Below are 17,291 nucleotides of genomic sequence, written 5' to 3'. Positions count from 1 at the left end.
GGGCAAATTTGAAATTACTTGCTGTGACTGTTCAAGGTTTCACTAAAATCTTAAAACATCAGGGTAAAGGGAAGCATTGCTTCTGTATGAGAGGCAATGCACAGGCTTGGGAGAGCTCCCCTGTGCTGCCTGCCTTTCTGAGAGACAGCATTCCTGTGGCTGCTGGAGATGAGGATTCAGTCTGACAAGGCTAATCAGAGTTGGCTGTTGTTCTCACTGCTCTGTGCTGCTTGGAGCTGGTGCTCTTGTGTGCGCTCTGTAAAGCTCTGTCATGTTCTCATAGCATCTGCGCTGTAACCCTGTGCTTACTACGGCTCCCACTTAAAACTGACACCAGTAGAATCAATCTTGTATTGCAGATGAAGAGTCCTGTGAGGGCTGGCGTGGGTGGCTGGGTTTGAATGCTGCTCTTGGGAGTTAATGACTCGCTAGGCAGCAAGTAGCAAAATAGTAAGAAGGGATGACAAGGGATTAGTGTGTCCTCAGCCAGCAGGGTCTGGCAGGCCGTGCATCAGAAAGTAGGCTGTTTCCATTCTCAATAAATGGGTATGTATTATGAAAAAATCTCAGCTGTGGCACTGAATTTGGTACGTCTTTTGGAGCTGCAGGGAATCGTACACAGCATGGGTGCTGGAGCAGGGGGAGCTGTGAAGGAAAGCTTTGAGAATCCTAAGTGGAGGGGTTCAGAGCTGGGGGTGACTGCCAGGTCATGGCAGGAGGGTATCTGGTGGGAAGGATGGAAGGTTGTGGGCTTGCTTAAGACAGAAGCTTGGCAGAACAGGGACAGGAGTTTGTTACGGTGCTGGCTTTGCTTCGAAGCTTTCTGAAGCTGCCAGTAGGGCACATGGGAAGGAGTGGAGGTTTCAGGGATGTGGCTTGGGTGTGGGGACCAGATCTGTCATCAGCCTGCAGACAGTGGTTAGAGCCAGGCAAGCTGCTGGGCTCATGGTTATGGGAGTGAGAGACAGGGAACCCAGCCAGAGCCTTAGGGCAGCAGGGCACTTCTGGCAGGCCAGGCAGAGAGTTGCCAGGTGCCACCCTGCTGTGCAGGTGAAGAGACACATGGACAGCATGATGTTTCAGAGACAATTAGAAAAGCCTAGTAGGGCATATTTAAGCCCATGCTGCAAGGTCTCTGATGGCTAACAGCTGAACAGAAGCCAGTGCAAGACTTAAGCCATTTCTTTCCCTTTTTTCAGAATCTGCAGGATGAACATCAGCAGCCAGCTCCAGGTGACCCTGCAGTGGGGGAGCAGGCATCCGATCTGTGTGCTGCAGAGCTGCAGGGCAAAATCCAGCAGTTTGAAGCTGCCAACAAGGTATTTCTTCATGAATAGCAAATTCAGTGCCTGGTGAGTCTGGTGTAGGTAGTATTGGAAGATACTTCCTAGCCTGGCCAGAGGCAGCACCTGTACCTCTGTTCCAGCAAGGGCATGTGCTGATGTGTAATTCTCACTGCTGTTGTCTGCCAGCTTGCGTTAAAATCATTTAATTTTCCCTGCAGCTGTGCTGTGTAAAATTTTCATATTTATTTTTGCAAACCATTATTTTGGAAGAACTTCCACTTGCCTGGTGAGCCTTCCAGAGCAGGTGAAGGAGAGATGCACAGGGCTATTTCCCTCTCTCTTGGCTTTGCATGGGCTAAGCCTGGTGCAGGAGAGGAGGGCACCTGCCTTTTGAGACAGCTGCCTTCTTTTTTGCAAGCAGTAAGGGAGAGCAGAGCACAGGGTGTCCTGTTTTCATTTTGATTTAAAGGCTTTCTTAGGAAAGAAACATGCAGCTGAGTTGTCTTAAGGCAGATCAAATTTAACACATGTTGCGAGGAGTTGATGTTCTTAGTTATGCTCTTGAACTATAAGGTAACCTATACCCACTGTGAAAACAGAGGGATTAAATAGGAAAAAACGTTGGGGTGGGATCTTTATTTAAATCTGGGGACAGCTGTAAGCTGTTGGAGCCGTCTGAACCACAAAGGATGACAGGCAAATAAAGAAGCCCAAGGCCCAGTAAATGCAGTTGGAAGTGTTTAAACAGTTTAGGGGGAGTGTCTTTTAGTGAAGAGATAACATGACAGGTGTGTAAACTAATGAGCAACAAGTGGAAATCGTGTGGCAGCACCAACTCCTTAAGAAATTGAGGCTTGATTAAGTTCTGAGGAAGATTCATATCATCCAGGACTGAGGATACCAACAGGCAGCCTGTTTAGAAATGCTAACAAGCAGCTGCTTAAATGCACAACATGCGTTGTGTTATGAACATTCTGGTAAAAGTAGAGAACTGTCCTAAAACTGTCTGAGATGGTGGAAAAAGTCTAAGGGGAAAGTTCCTCAGGGTGTAAACCAGCCATGGAGACTGGTGAGATGTTCCTGTTTGCTTTGCAGCTATGCTGTTGGCATGCTGGTGCTGGCTAGACCCTGTTGTGCTGAAGCCAGAACTTGAGGCTAAATAAGCTACTGTTCTGATCAAATGCAGAATTACCTAGACCGGCAGTGGCTGCAAGAGTGCCTGGGTGGTCGAAGGAGACAGTAAGAGAAGGGACTGGAAGATTGTAAAGGGGCAGTTGCAATGCTCTGGAGGACCTCAGAAGCAAAGGGGACAGTTCTTAGAATGTGTAGCTTCTCCAAGTTGATTTTTTTTTTTTTTCAGATCTCTTAGGTGGTTTTTGGGCTGAAGCAGCCCTTTTCTATCATTTATTTCTGTTCCCTTAAGAGGAAACTGGGAAGGCTGCTGGGCAGTCTGAGCAAGACTCTTCTGGAGTATGTGGGAGGTAGTAAGATGTGTGAACCCAAGCCTGGAACCTCTGCCCTGCACATGGGGGCTGTACTGGAGGGACCAGAAGCACTGGAAGAGTCCTGTGGAGGGATTGAAGGCTTTGTGTTTACTCACCGGTCTCCACCCAGCTCAGACAGTATTTATAGACTCTAGAGGGAGCCGCATTGATCTTGATCTGGTGTACACCTGGGCTGTGTGGACTTGAGTAAGGAGTGGAGGGAGTCCTAAGGGTGTTTATGTAGAGCATTAAGCAGGATTAAAACACCAACATATTTCTGTCTTCAGTTGTTACAGGAAAAGCTGAATGAATTGAATTTTGAATTAAAATCTGTCCAAGAAACATCGCAGAGGCAAGATCGCACAATCCAAAGTCTGAATGAGGCCCTGAAGAGCAAAGAGAATAAGGTAATAGTTTTGGGTGGTCAGGATGGTGCTCACTGAAAGAGGAAAGTGTGCTAGCCCTGTAGGCAGTGACAGGAAAGGAATGTTTAAGCCATTACTAGGCATCCTGGATCTCATTAAATTATTTCTTGCAAAGCCTTTACTTCTGTGTGTTGCTGACACATGTCGTAATGCATGCTGGTGGCTTGGGATGGGAGGCTTTGCTTGGTTTGCCAATGACTGGGCTCGGTATCCTTTGACTTGTAGACAGAAGAGCTCTACCGTATCATCGAAGGGCAGAATGAGACAATGGCCAAGCTGCGGGACATGTTACACAGAAGCCATTTGGGACAGTTGCAGGTATGTCTCTGAAAAGCCTCAAATACATCAGGTTTAATTCTGCAGGGATACTGATTTTTAAATATCTCTTGTGAAGTGAATCTTTGAGTTTCACTGCTTCCTACTCTTGTTAGATGTCAGAGAGCCCACCCTCATCCCAGGAACAGCAAATGTCACTGCTAGATCTTCAGAACACACTTTTCTGCACCAAGCTGGAGGTGCAGAAACTGAAAAGAGCTCAGCGCCAGAAAGAGCATCAACTGGCTGAAGCTAGGAGAGCAACCCAGCTCCTAGAGACCATGGTGCATGAGGAAGAGCAGCAGAAAGAGGCAACCTGGAAACACAACCAGGTATGACAAAGCACTTAGTCTGGAAGTCTCTGGGTTTACACAATTTAAGAAGCACTGATGTAGTCAGTATTCTGCTCTCATTCATCATTTCTGCCTATACCAGTGTGGGCACACTTGCTATCCCCTTGTCACATGTGACAGGGAGAATTCTCCAGCCTCCTCAGCTTCATATCTGAGGATTTAGAATCAGCAAAGACACTTGATAGTGGGTGTGTTGTCACTTGTATGTCTTTGGCTGGTGCAAACGTCCTGTCTTTTTGTGATGTTACAAAGTTAATGTCCACTGCTGCATGGGTTAGCTGTGATTGACTGTGAAGCTCTGCCTGTGGCCAGAGCATGGGCTTTAGATGGATGGATACCCTGGGAAATTAAATAAATTCAAGCTTCATCACCATGGAAGTGTGTTTTGAGATGTGAAAGCTGTAGTGCTGCAGAGCATTTTTGGCTGTTCTCACAGCCCTTGTTGCTCTTGGCTTCTTCAGATTGGCCTGCTGTTTACAGGTCTGTTGAGGACTGACTGCCAAGGTATGTGCTTGTCCCTGCAGGAGTTGCGTGCTTTGGTACAGCAGCTGCAGGCAGAGCTTCAGGACAAGGCTCAGCAGCTCCAGACTGTGGAGTGGGAGAAATGCCGTGAGCTGCAGACCCAGGAGCAGAGAGTTCAGCATCTGAGTCAGCATCTGGCTCGCAAGGAACAGCTTCTGCAGGTGAGACACAGATTCAAGTTAAGCATAATTAGCCAGGGCCTCTGTTCCTTGCTTGCTATTTGGTGATGCAAAAGTCAGTTTGTAGCTTTCATGCATGCCCTTTGAAGAAGGGAAGGAAAGAGATGCTTCTGGGCTCCCAAGAGGAGGAAGAAGGCACCAGGCGCTCTGGTGGTTTTCTGGACTGGCAGTTGTACTAGGGGCAGTGTGTGTGTCCTCTAGGAATCGAGGGAGCTTCTGCAATGCCAGCAAAGCTTGGACAAGAGCCCTGCAGCCATGAATGCCATGTTGGAGAAACTGCAGCAGCGAGTCAGTGACAGGGATGCTGCTCTGGAGGTGAGCACAGTCTGTTGATGATGTCTTGTTTTTTTTCCCCTGCGGCTCAGCCTTTGGGCTACCATCAGCTGTGTGGCCCCAGGCTGACTCCAGGATGACCATGTCTTCTACATGCTCTTCATGGCTCATCCCTCTGGAGGAGCCCTCTGAAAGGGAAAGTTGAGGTGCCCCACAAAGTGAGTGGTGGGCTGCAGAGCCCTACTACCCCATTCTGAGCAATCATCCCCTCTCACCTTAGCGAGCAGTAGATGAGAAGTTCTGTGCCCTGGAGAAGAAGGAGCAAGAGCTGCAACAGCTCCATCTCTCAATAAGGGAGCGTGGAAGTGACCTGGAGAGGCTGCGCAATGTCCTATCCAGCAACGAGGCCACCATTCATGTGAGTGCTTGTTACCGGGGCATGTGGTGTCCAGCCTAGCTGTGGTGTGGTGCTAGATAAACATTCCTGTGAATGCTCTAGAGGTTGCTGGGAAGAGCAGCTGCCAGTGTGGTTGATGTTCCTCTGGCCCTGTGTGTGGGGCTTGTTCCTGGGTCACTCGTGTTTCTGGGCAAGTTGTAGAGGTGAGAGGACAGGGGTAAATCTATTTGACTCCACTAGCAGAACAGAAGAGACTGGTATTTCCAGTTCTGCTTAATTCAGGATAAAGTCTCTGTCCCTGGCTGAGCTGCTTCTGTTGTGGTCCCCAGAGCCTGGAGAGCCTCCTGAAAGCCAAAACCCTGGAACTAGAGCAGGTGTCAGCAACCTGCCAAAACCTCCACTGGATCAAGGAGGAGATTGAGGCCAAGTCCTGCAGCAGGCAGAAGGAGCAGGAGGGGATCATCCAGCAGCTGCAGACCTGCCTGCATGACAGGAACAAGGAAGTGGAGGTAAGGTCTTAGCGTGGCTTTCTGAGCCTTCAGCCGGTTTGTCTGCAGAGTGATCCCAAACCAGAGCCTCTTGTCTGCCTGCCTCTGAGGAGGGCACTTGAACCGATGCCCAGTGCTCCTTGAACAGCTTGCAGTTTGATGGTAGCAATGTCTCTCCATCTCTCCCTCCTACCCCTTGTTCAGGAGCTCACAGCGACTCTGCTGTGCAAGCTTGGCCCAGGACAGAGTGAGGTAGCTGAGGAGCTGTGCCTGCGTCTCCAGCACAAGGAGAAAATGCTGCAAGATCTCCTCAGTGATAGGAACCAACAGACCATGGAGCATGATGCTGAAATCCGGGAGCTGTTGCAGGCTGTGATCACCAAGGAGCAGCAGAGCAGAGTGAGTTGTACACAATGGGGAGGCGGGGGTGGATGGCTCTGCCTGGCATTAAACAAATGGAAGCTGCTCTCTCACTCCTGTTGGTGTAGCCTGGTGGAGCTGCTGATTGCTCAAGAACCACATGAGATGTCAGGAGCTGTTTCTAGGTTGGTCTGAACCCATTACATGGGAGCAGTTATGAAACAGCAGCTCTTGCAGCAGTGTTCAGATGTCAGGTCCCTCTCACTAAGTGGACTGGGCAGAGTTTGTGTGTGTGATGGGGAATGGGGTGCAGACCCTCCTAGATATCTGTGCTCCTGGGCTTGGAGCAGCAGAGGGGCCATGGGAGGGACGCGGCCTCACATGGGTGTTACCAGACTAGAAAGGAAGACTGAGCTGTTCCTTGTGTAGTGCGGAAGTCAGAGGAAGCCCTGCTCATTGCCTCTGACTTAGGTAACATTAGTCAAACTGGTCCTGGGCATGTAAATGCTGCTTGAAGAGCCACAATTCCTACTCTGCCTACTCTTGCACACTGGCTGCGGTTCAGTGTTAACCAAGATATTGTGCATTGAGTTTTCTTCCTTAAAAAGGGGGCTAAAAGGCCAAGCACTGTCTCCTCTTCTTTGTCTGTCCTCTGTCTTTCTCCCCTTCTGAATGGGGGGTGAGAAACTGAGGAGCTTGTTCCTCTGTAGGCAAAGAGGCTGAGCCTTGCTGCAGCTGTCTGGCAAGCAGACACGGGAGGGCTGCAGTGGAGTTGCTGTGAGTGGCCAGGAGCAGTACCTCCCAGGCTGGTTTGTAGATCACTTGTCAACTTGAGCCTACAGGTCATTCAAGTTGGAAAAGACCTCTAAGATCACCAAGTTCTACCAGCAACCCAACACCCCCATGCCTCCTAAACTGTGTCCTGAAGTGCTATGTCTATGTGTGTTTTGAACACCTCCAGGGATGGTGATGCCGCCACCTCTCTGGGCAGCCTGTTCCAATGCCAATCACTTTTTTCCTAATTTAGGAAATTTCCAAATTAGGAAATTTTCCCTAATACCCAGTCTAATCCTCCCCTGATGCAGCTTGAGGCCTTTTCCTCTCATCCTATCTCTAGTAACTTGGGAGAAGAGACCAACCCCCACCTCACTACAACCTCCTGTCTGGTAGCTGTAGAGAGCGATAAGGTCTCCCCTCAGCCTCCTCTTCTCCAGGCTAAACAACCCCAGCTCCCTCAGCCGTTCCTCATAAGACTTGTTCTCCAGACCCTTCACCAGCTTTGTTGCCCTTCTCTGGACACGCTGCAGCACCTCAACGTCCTTCTTGTAGTGAGGGGCCCAAAACTGAACACAGTATTCAAGGTGTGGCCTCACCAGTGCTGAGTACAGGGGCACGGTCACTTCCCTGCTCCTGCTGGCCACATTATTCCTGATACAAGCCAGGATGCCGTTAGCTGCCTTGGCCACTTGGGCACACCGCTGTGCACCCTGACAGATAAACATTGAGAGAGTTTCCCTTAGTTTGTAGGGAAGGTGAGGGGTAGGGATCCTACCCCTGGTCACAGCCCTGACTTTGCCTGTTTTTCGTGCTCAATCAGACAGCTGCTGAGAAGATGGCGCGCACTTTAGCTGAAAGGAGCTGCGAGTTACAACTCCTACGCCAGCATGTGTCAGGGAAGGAGCCTGTTGTAACCCAGTCGGCTGGTGCCAGGCTGTTGAAGCAGGATAAACAGCCCATACAAGTAAGAATTGTGTGCTGTGTTTGTCTGCCTCTGACCTTGGGGCTCCAGAGACAACTGGTTGCACAGGAGGAAATGGGAGAGAGGGGAGCACCACAGAGTATGATAGAAATGAAAGTGAGATTAGGGAAGAGACTTCCTAAAGGAGGAAGAGAAAAAATTGAGGAGCAGAAATGCTGCCTGGATGTTCTGATCTTGATTCCACCAGCCTTTGTCATTCAGTGTCTCCTTGCATTTTGATCAGGCAGTATTTGATTCCTTAAGGCATGTGAGAGTATGAAAGAAATCTATGCTCTGACCTTCCAGCATTGACCCAGTCCTTCCTTGGGCTGGGCTGCCTTGCTGTATTGTAATCCCCTCCCTGATATTGTCACATTCTGGAGGGGACAAGAGAGCTAATTTTAGGTCCCACTAATTCTTGGCAGAGCCTGCTGGCTGTTTGCTGTCTCCTCCACAATTGGAGTTGGTATTTTTAAAGCAGCTTTGCTAAAAACCCCTTTGAGGCTGAACACAACTCTGAGGGTACATATGCCACGCTTCTACATGAGCAGCTGTTAATGGTTTGTTGGTGAGCTGACATGCTGAATGTTTTTAAGCAGTTGTAAACAGGTTGCTCATTTCTATTCCCAGGATCAAAGTGAGCTCTAGAGACTTCCAGGGATGTGTATATGGGCCAAACTCTGGTTTTTTTTCTTTCCTGCATGGTCCCTCTGGGCTACATTCTTGAATTAAGGTGTAGGTCTTTATAGAGTCTCAGCTGAAACATGGGTTTGCTGCAGTTGAGTGAAACCTGTTTAATCCTTACTATGAAGACACTTACTGCCAGCAACCTCTGAGTGCCAAATAAAACAAGGCCGGAGCCCTGTTGCCCACGCATACAGCTTCTGGGTTTGGCACAATTCACTCATCCCTGCTGTCTGGCTAGATCCCCTTCATTGGTTTCTCCTGTTTCAGAGCATCAACAAAGCAGCCAGCAGCTTTGCTGCAATCCTGGAGCTCTGGGGAACCTGTGAGTGCTAGATTCCCCATAAAGGTGCAAACCTGGATGCTTTTATGTTTTCAGGAAATACTGCAAAGAGCTTGTGGAGCTACAGCCGTTGCTGGACCCCCACAGGGTGACAGCAGCTGCAGAGTAGAGGGAGGTGAGTGTGGTGGCAGCTTCTTTCAAGGTCCCCAAACATGGCCAGGGCTTTTTGCTGTGGGGGAAACATGGTTACATGAAACTGGGAGAGAACAAAGAGCTTTGAGCAAGACTGAGTATTTTGAACTAAAGTTGTGCCTTCTCTTTAGATGATGGTTCAAGGATGTCTAGGGATGGGAGTGTGAGAAAGAGAAAGGCTGGTGTCAGGTTTGAGGTGAGGTGCTTCCACTGCAGAGGTGATGCTGTCCAGTGAAGGGGTTTTGACTTTAGGGTTCAGGCTGGGCTGACACAAGTGCAACTGGTTTGGGTTTTGCTTTGGGGCCAGGACACCTGGACTTTGCCGGGGGTGGGACAGCAGGCCTGGAATGTTGCTGTTGCCTTGGGCTGCTGTTTAAGGATCAAGCGGGGAAGAAGAGCCTTTACCTAAGAGTCAGTGCAATGGGGAGCACAAGCATTGTGGACCTATCTTGCCAAAGAGGGATTCTGTCTAACCCTGGGGTCAGAGGGAGCAGCTGGCAGATGGTAACCCTGCAGTAACCAAACTGTCTTTGCAGTTACGACATCAGCAGCAGAACTGGAGAAGGATCTTGTTAATGCCAAAGAGGAGCTGGAGTTAATGGCAAAGAAGGAAAGGGAAAGCAGGGTGAGCTTGTGATGGAGCCTGTGCTGATAGCCCTTGCTTACAGGAAACCATTGGGCTCACTGGAGGTTTCGGACCCTGCTGTTGTGAGGGTACCCCAGTGAGAGAAATGGGGCAGCAGCTTGCAGTGGGATTTTGGCTTTCTGAAGTCTTTCACGGATTTCTCTTCTCTCCCTAGCGGGAGCTAACTGCTCTCCAGTCTGTCGTGGCCACACAGGAGGAAGAGCTGCAGGTGCAGGCCTCTGATATAGAGTCCTTGACCAGGACCATCCAGATCAAAGAGGACCTCATCAAGGTGAAATGATGTGTTGTGCTGGGTCGGTTCCTCCTGGGAAGGCTGTGGATGAGTCTCCTTTTTCCCCCCATTGTGTACCCCATGCTGACTCACACTGAATGGCAAGACACAGAAACCAAGCTGAAGGTTTCTGTGATAGCCATGAGCGGGTACCCTCCTCTAAGGAGTAAGGGACCTCTTCAGAGTAATGTGGCTGGCTGTCCATGGGTGTTATTGCTGCTGGTTTGCCTACGGCCCGCTGTGTTACTTTGGCCAGGAGGCAAAGGCCCCAAAACCCCAGAGTGGCATTATTTGGCTTTTTGCTCCTTGTGTACCGAACACCCTTTGAGAGTCTTTTAAACAGAGTTCACTGTGTCCCTTATCAGTTCCTGCCTCCAGGCTGTTGTTTGTGCCTAATACACTGTGGGTGCTTCAGTATTTCTTTCTTAGGAGACCTAGGTCTTTCCAAACACTGGAAACTTTTGGCAGTTGTGTTCCAGGGAGGATTATGAAGGTCCAGCTGTCCTTGTTACTGATACCTTCTTCACTGAGCCCTCCTGCTCTTGGTTTTCAGGATCTGCAGATGCAGCTGGTAGATCCTGAAGAAATTCCAGCCGTAGAAAGGCTGACACAAGAAGTGCTGGTGCTTCGGGAGAAAGTGGCCATAGCAGAGTCACAAGGACAAGAGGCTACTGGAAACAGAAGGCAGCAGGTAGTGTGCCATGTGGGGCAAGCTTAGATGTGTTTACATTTCAGCTGGTCCTAAGTTACGAGGCGCTCTTTTCAGCCTTTGGATATGTTGAGATGTGCTTGTTCTTGGAAGCTGGCCCTGTACAATAGGAGGAATACAAAGGAGGAGAGTCTTTTGGGAGTCCAAGGGTGACACTGGTCAACTTGATCACTGAACACAAGCAAGAAAGGAAGGGAAAGCCCCTGTTTCTCTGGGACAGCCAGATGCTTCCTTTGATTTCTGTCTCTAAGTGTTGCATCTTGTCTGTTCTCTCCAACCAGTTGTTACTGATGCTGGAAGGGCTGGTGGCTGAAAGGAATCGGTTAAATGAGGCTCTCCAGGCAGAGAGGCAGCTCTATGGCAGCCTGGTAAAGTTTCACACGCACCCAGACAGGTAAGTGAGGCTGCCTTGGCCCTGTGCTGCCCTGCTCCGCTGCTGGGGCAAGCGTGGGTGGTCAGTGGGGCAATCCCTGAAGCAGTGATCATTGTGCAAGTTTGAGAGCTGTCTGTGGGAAAGAGGGAGTCGGGGCAAAGAATCAGAGAAACGTGGCTTTGGGAGTCCAGGTTATAGGCTGCCTTCCTCCCTTGAAGAGGCTGCAGTGGCCAGTTTGAAACGCTATGTAAACTCCCGCCATTGCCACCTCTTGTTCAGGCCCTGGGATTTGCATCTCTGTTCCCCAGCATATCCATTTCCCAGTTCAGCTTCCCACCCGCACTTGGCTACCTTTCAGAGGCTGCTGTCTAATTCCCAACCAACTGTTGAGTTGATGAAGATCTATCTAGGTGCTTATCCAGGCGGTTGTCCCACAGCGCAGTATGGACTGCATTCTCTGCCCTCTGCACTAATCCCCTGCCCTTAATGGGGCTGCAGCCTCTGGGATATTTGAGCTACCTGATAGCAAGAGAGCACATAAGTGGAGTGCTTGGGTAAGTACTGAAGAACAGCTGTGACTAGGAGTCCCCTACCATGGGCTGGAGCCTTTTTTGGGGATGGCTGTGCTCTGGGGAGGTTTAGAGGTGAGGCAAGAGGTGGCTGAGCTGCCTGGGGAGCGTGCAAAGTCTGTGCCTTGAGTAAGCGGCAGTCCCGGATGGAGGGGCCAATTTGGTGTGCACTTGCTGCAGCCTGTCTAACCCTCTTCCCTTTTATGCGGCATGTCTGATTAGTGCTGCGAGAGACCACACTCTGCAGGTGGAGCTGGAGGGGGTCCAGGAGCTCCGGGGACAGCTGGAAGAAGCTCTTGGAAGAAGTTTGGAGCGTTTGAGCAGGCTGGAGATGCAGGGCGTCATAGGAGGTGGGGAACAGGAGCGTGTGAAAGTCCTACCCCAGCATGCCTTCTGAGCACTGGCGCTCGCCCACCTGCCACGGAAACGGTTCACTAACTGAGCGAGCCTGTCTCACTGACTCTGGGAGGGTTGCTTTGGTACTTAGTAATGGTACGATAGAACTGGTGCAGGGCTTTTTTGTTTTATTTTGAGCTGCTTTGGAAACGGCGATTAGTGCAATCCACCTGTCTCGTGTATGTTCCTGTCTGACCCACCCTGGTGGCCACTGATGTATTTGCACATTCAAATCATTCCATTTTAGTTGATTTCCCTCAACTCCCTTCTCCTTCCAACCCCATGGGCCAAATAAAGATTCCCTTTCTCTGAAGGAAACACCACATGTCCTCTATCATCTCCCAAGTGCATGAGTGTGAGTTCTTGTATTCCCTCACTGTTTTTTTTACCCAGTGACATCCCCCTCTTGGGTTGATGGTGGCCGGCCCAAAAGAAGAAGGGGTATGTGGAAAAGTGGGTTCCAGAGCCAGAGAATTAGAGAAGGGCCACAAGACCTGGTGGCGCTTCCTGGGGCTCTTACACAAATCTTTTTGTGGTTTCTTTTTTTTTTTTTTTTGAACCAATTCATTTTGTGCTTAAGCCAACTCCAACTCTAGTATTAATGATTTTACTGACTAAAATCCCCCCTCAGCTGTAAGTTGTCTCAGCCTGGTTTGTGAGTGCCTTCAGGGGAGAGCTGCTTCTTTTTGACAGATGGTTTGGAGTGACTGAGACCTGTCCCTGCTCCCAGGGTCTGGGCTGGGTCTGCTCCCTCCCTTGTATGCACACATCTCACTGACAGGCTCCACATGCCCCTTGGGTAATGGCCAAGGCCTTATTTCTGCTTTGCTGGGTACAGTCCCACTTGTCACCAGTGCATACCTATTTCTAGGGCATCTTTAACCTCCTCTGGGAGTGTTGGAGCTGGCATGAGAGCTGAAAAACAATAGCAACAGCTTTCTGATGACCAGCTGCGCTTCCCATGCACAGCAGGCTATGGATCAGCTGTCTCGTACTTTATCGCTCCCCAAGGTGTCAGGATCAAGTTTTAAACTTCTGAGCATCTGTTTCTGCTTGCTTGGGGAGCTGAACTAGGAGTGGGTGGAGCAGAAGAGCTCCATCTTGCTAGGCTGCACCACCTGGACCTGTGACTGCTCTGCTGCACATCTTTGTGACTGTTCCTTATGGCACCACCTGTTGCATGCTTTGCACCCATGCTGAGGTCTTCTCTTCCCTGCCTCAGATGGGGTGGGAGGCAGCACAGCTCTCCCTTCACACACAGCAAGCCGGCACTACTCTGGGTGTGCACCTAGCTGGGTGGTGAGTGCAGCAGTTCCCATGTGGCCTGAAGGGACACAGCTGGTGGCTGCTGGGCAGCTCTGGTTCTTGATTAGCTTTTCCTTTCTTGTGTTTCATCTCATTCCCTTCCTCTCACTTCTCTGTGTAGTACAATCTTCTCTTTCTCCTTCTGCCTCTCACTTTGTAGAAGCCTTTGTGTCCCTGTCCTTACCTTTCCACCTTCCTCCCCCCATCCTGGCTCTGATGCCTGGCTGGCTCCCTGGTCCCTCGTGAACCATGAAGCCCAGGACCCAGCACAGACTCATTGGCCTGGCATGAGGGAAGTCTTGGCTGGTGCTCCAGTGGCTTCCATGTCTTCTTGTGTGTGAGTTTAGCTGCAGATCTGCCCCTGACCTCTGCTAGCATCACTGCTGTGAAGTGCTCCATAGGGGAGTATTATCCTAGGCTGAGGTGTCCCAACTTTTCTGCTGTGTTCTTTAGGGCCTCCTTTCGTCCCTGATATCCCTGGCTGTGTACTCCTCTTCCCTTCAGGAGAACCTGCCTAAGCATCCTATGGCTGAGACCACCCTCTGTCAAACTGTGTAGTGCTTTGTGCTGTCTCATAGCTCTGTGAAGGTCTCCCCTTTCTCAATTTTCTTGGGGCCTTGCTTCCCTTCCCTTGTTCCCAGCAGTGTGAAGACTTTGGGCACAGCCAATGCACCCGGGTGTCTTGTGTGTCATGTTCAATTTTTAAGCCATGCAACTAATTCTCTTTGCCTTCAGGCTAGGTGTGGAAAAACAGCAGAGTCTGTGAAAAATAATGCTGGGGTTGCATCTCTTGTCTCCTTTGCTGGTAATACAGAGAGCTGAGCGTCCCCTGTCCCTTTGAATTTGTACCCTGGTGTGTTCCTGCTGCAATGAAGGATTCAAGCACTTGGTGAACATCAGCCTGGGTAGTCTGCCCTGTGTGCACACTTCTCTGCTCCCCGAGCACCATCTTCCACTTCTTCCTCCGTTGGTGTTTTTTTTGCCCCCCATCTTGAGATTTGTGCTCCCTTTTTGTGCCCCAGTCCCAGAGAGCTGAGCCGTGTGGAGCTGTGGGCGATGGTGAGAAGTGGGGTGCTGTACCCTGGCACAGAAGGTGGTTCTCCCATGTCCCCAGAGCAGCTGTGCTGGCTTTGAGCCCCCCTGCCCACCCAGCTCGGGACCCCTGTGCACATGGCCCTCAGCCCTCCAGCAAAGCCCGCAGCTGAGGGTATATGTCTCCTCATGCTATGGGGCCTTGCAGCCATCGAGATGTAGCCCTAGGTGGTTTGTTACCTGGCAGGCTGTGTCCCTGGGGGCCCACAGAGCTGTACTTTGCCTATGCTGAATGCCACCCACGGGAGCTGCTTCCTCATGGGGGTGCTGCTGCCACTTCCAGCTGTCTCCAGGTGCTTTGCTCCCAGAACAGCGCTTCTCCATGATGGCTGCCCTTGCTCCCTGGGGCTCGGCTGCTTTGGCGAACAGACTCTGCCATGCAGGGTGATGTCTGCCCAGCCTGGGCAGCGAGATGCCCCTGATTTTTGCAGCCTCCTGGCAGTTGCTTGTCACGAGGGGGTCTCCTGAGTGTGCCACCATTTATATGCATGTGGTGCTATGCCCCTGCTGCAAGGCGTGCTCCTGGCTGAACCTCGGCTCTCCTTCCCAGGAGCCATGTGGTTCCCTGTGGCTTCTCCTTCACCAGTGCTGTGTGGCCTCTCTCCTCCTGCCAGGATCTCTCTGCGTTCCCTTGCTCCATGTTCAGCCTTGTCTGGGACCTCCACACCTGATGGTGCTGGGCTTGGCCATGGCCAAAGCAGCTGCATCTCCTGCTGGGCACAGGCAGCTGTGAAACCTGGCCCTGCACAGCCCCAGAGGCTAGTCTGGAGCCCTGGGGCTCTCTGCCTGGGGCAAGAGGAATTGGGGATACACCTGTGTCCTAGCCCAGGCAGTCTGAGCCGAAGCAGAGCAGGCAGGGCCCTGCAGCTGGGTAGGAGGAAGGCTGCATCAACAAGGGGTGCAAGCCCTTGCCCTGGGCTGTGCCCCTATGGGCCAGGAGCAGAGCTCCACAAGCAGAAAAGCATGTCCCATGCTCACTTCTGTGGGGCAAGGTGCGTCCCAGCCCCCTGCACACTGTGGTATGAGATGGAAGCGTTCCTTTAGCTCTGCTGCAGGTCTGCAAGGCCAGTGCAGGGCTTGCAAAGAGCCCAGCGCCACCCATGGCAGCCAGGCTTGGGCAGCATGGGCAGGGTGGCCCTCCCTAAGCTGCCTCTGCCTGGGCAGGCGATTGTGTGGGGTGCACCCCCACACTCCTGCCAGTCTGGGACAGCTCCAGTGAGGCCCCTGCCCAAGCACCTGCTGCTGCTACTGGCTGTGCCTTGTGAAGTGGCTGTAGGGTGCGTGGCATGGTACACGTGTGTTAGGGCAGCAAGGACAAGGTGGTGTGAAGGCAGAGATGTGAGTGGAGCAGGTACCACTGCTGGGGTGTCATCCCCTGAGCTGCAGGCAGCTGGAACTGTCTCTTCCCTTGGTGCAGGGCCAGTACAGGGTGCAGGGTTGAGCTCCAGCATGTAGAGAGGGGGTGGCAGGGTACAGGGACTGTGGGGAGACCTCAGTCCTGCTGGGAGTACCCCAGCACCAGGTATGTATGAGAGCAGGCACCTGCCCCGAGGCTGCCCACCGTGGCCACGGGCATCACCAGGGAGGAGGGGACAGAGGCAGTGCCACCATTGCCAGTGCTTTGAGTGCCTTGTTGTGCTGTGCTGTCCCCTAGGTCAGGCCACAGGCATAGATGCTGATGATGCCAGCACCAACTTCACTGACAGCATCAAGGAGGAGGCAGTCCACAGCGTGGCAACTCAGCACGTAAGCCAGGGCAGCGTGGTACCGGGAGCAGGAGTGGCAGAGTTGGGCACTGAGCTGCTGCCAGACTGTGTCCTAGCCCCTTTGGAAACATCCCCATCACCATCTGTCTTTTTCCCTCTAGAGCAGCCCCCGGTCCCCTAAGGAAAGCGGGGGCGCTGAGAGGGCCCTGAAGGGGAGCACAGCACCTGTTGTGCCGGAACGGGAGCTGCGGGCGGAAGAGGAGCTGCGGGACTTGAAGGCACAGCTGGAGGAAGCTGGCTTCTCCTCTGTCTCCCACATCAGGCAAGAGCCCCAAGATGTGGGAGCCAGGGCATGGCAGCAGCTCAAGGGGGCACCCCATGTCTTGGCTGCTGCCTGCCCTTCATAGTGCCGTGTGCCCCCAGGAAGGCGATGCTGAGCCTGTGCCTGGAGAATGCAGAGCTGAAGGAGCGGATGGGCGAAGCCACGTCACTGCTGGAGAGTGGGGAGCAGGAGGAGGCTGGGCCAGGCAACCCCCTGGCCCTCGAGCCCCACAGGCTGCAGCGGAAGAGCCGCAGCACACTTGGGGACCGCCTGGCTGGTGGCAATGGCAATGGCCAGGGGGTCCCAGGAGAGAGGGGAGCTGTGCCAACCAAACGCCCAGCGCTGGAGGCACGATCACAGGATGATGTGCCAAAGAGACCCTGCCCCGGCACCCTGGGTGGAGGGGATGGAAGCCATGTAAGTGCCCTGGGAACACAGGGACCGGGATGGGGATGGGGATGGAGGTGGGGAGCTCACAAGCCATCCCCCCTCTAGCAGGCAGAGGGCATGGCCCCTGGTGGGGGCTGGCTGGGGCTGGGTGCGGAGCTGTGTTCCCAGATGGCACAGGGCCAAAGGCAGTGCCAGGAGCTGCAGGACAAGCTTGCCGCCTCGGAGGCCACGGTGCAGGCACAAGCAGAACAGCTGGAGAAGTACCATGTCCTGCTCCGTAAGTTAAAACCCCAGGTGGGACAGGGGGTCCTTGCTGAGCCTGGCGTGCCCTGTTGCATGGCACTGTATGTGGGGCAGGGATGGTGAACCCTGTCCGGAGGGGAACCCTGAGCTGACAGCGCTGCCCGGCAGGTGAACCCCATGCCCAGCAGCTCAGCAAGCAAGTGCAGGTAGACTTCCAGGACCTGGGCTATGAGACATGCGGACGAAGTGAGACTGAGGCTGACCGGGATGAGACTACCAGTCCAGGTAAG

General features: G+C 52.3%; 1 protein-coding gene across 5 annotated transcripts in view; it reads left to right on the top strand.

Moving 5' to 3' along the window:
- The window catches only part of PDE4DIP (phosphodiesterase 4D interacting protein), a 35,323-nt gene that overhangs the window by 11,612 nt on the left and 6,420 nt on the right, over nucleotides 1–17,291 (top strand). For 4 of the 5 annotated variants that reach the window (XM_064454670.1, XM_064454668.1, XM_064454669.1 and 1 more), the window contains 16 exons: nucleotides 1,200–1,319; nucleotides 3,058–3,177; nucleotides 3,421–3,513; nucleotides 3,627–3,842; nucleotides 4,388–4,546; nucleotides 4,766–4,879; nucleotides 5,118–5,255; nucleotides 5,564–5,743; nucleotides 5,927–6,121; nucleotides 7,680–7,823; nucleotides 8,884–8,962; nucleotides 9,516–9,604; nucleotides 9,780–9,896; nucleotides 10,450–10,587; nucleotides 10,887–10,999; nucleotides 11,770–12,261. In XM_064454670.1, coding sequence (XP_064310740.1) covers nucleotides 1,200–1,319; nucleotides 3,058–3,177; nucleotides 3,421–3,513; nucleotides 3,627–3,842; nucleotides 4,388–4,546; nucleotides 4,766–4,879; nucleotides 5,118–5,255; nucleotides 5,564–5,743; nucleotides 5,927–6,121; nucleotides 7,680–7,823; nucleotides 8,884–8,962; nucleotides 9,516–9,604; nucleotides 9,780–9,896; nucleotides 10,450–10,587; nucleotides 10,887–10,999; nucleotides 11,770–11,944 — 2,190 coding nt within the window. In that variant the 3' untranslated portion in view covers nucleotides 11,945–12,261. Of the gene's footprint in view, nucleotides 1–1,199; nucleotides 1,320–3,057; nucleotides 3,178–3,420; nucleotides 3,514–3,626; nucleotides 3,843–4,387; nucleotides 4,547–4,765; nucleotides 4,880–5,117; nucleotides 5,256–5,563; nucleotides 5,744–5,926; nucleotides 6,122–7,679; nucleotides 7,824–8,883; nucleotides 8,963–9,515; nucleotides 9,605–9,779; nucleotides 9,897–10,449; nucleotides 10,588–10,886; nucleotides 11,000–11,769; nucleotides 12,262–15,994; nucleotides 16,087–16,207; nucleotides 16,369–16,469; nucleotides 16,786–16,866; nucleotides 17,036–17,169; nucleotides 17,287–17,291 lie in introns of those variants that run through there. The other variant, XM_064454672.1, reaches the window with a different exon arrangement.

This window comes from Phalacrocorax carbo, chromosome 6 (genome assembly GCF_963921805.1).
Source record: "Phalacrocorax carbo chromosome 6, bPhaCar2.1, whole genome shotgun sequence".
In the NCBI taxonomy this organism is placed as follows: domain Eukaryota; kingdom Metazoa; phylum Chordata; class Aves; order Suliformes; family Phalacrocoracidae; genus Phalacrocorax; species Phalacrocorax carbo.
This window is presented reverse-complemented; position numbering and strand designations above follow the sequence as displayed.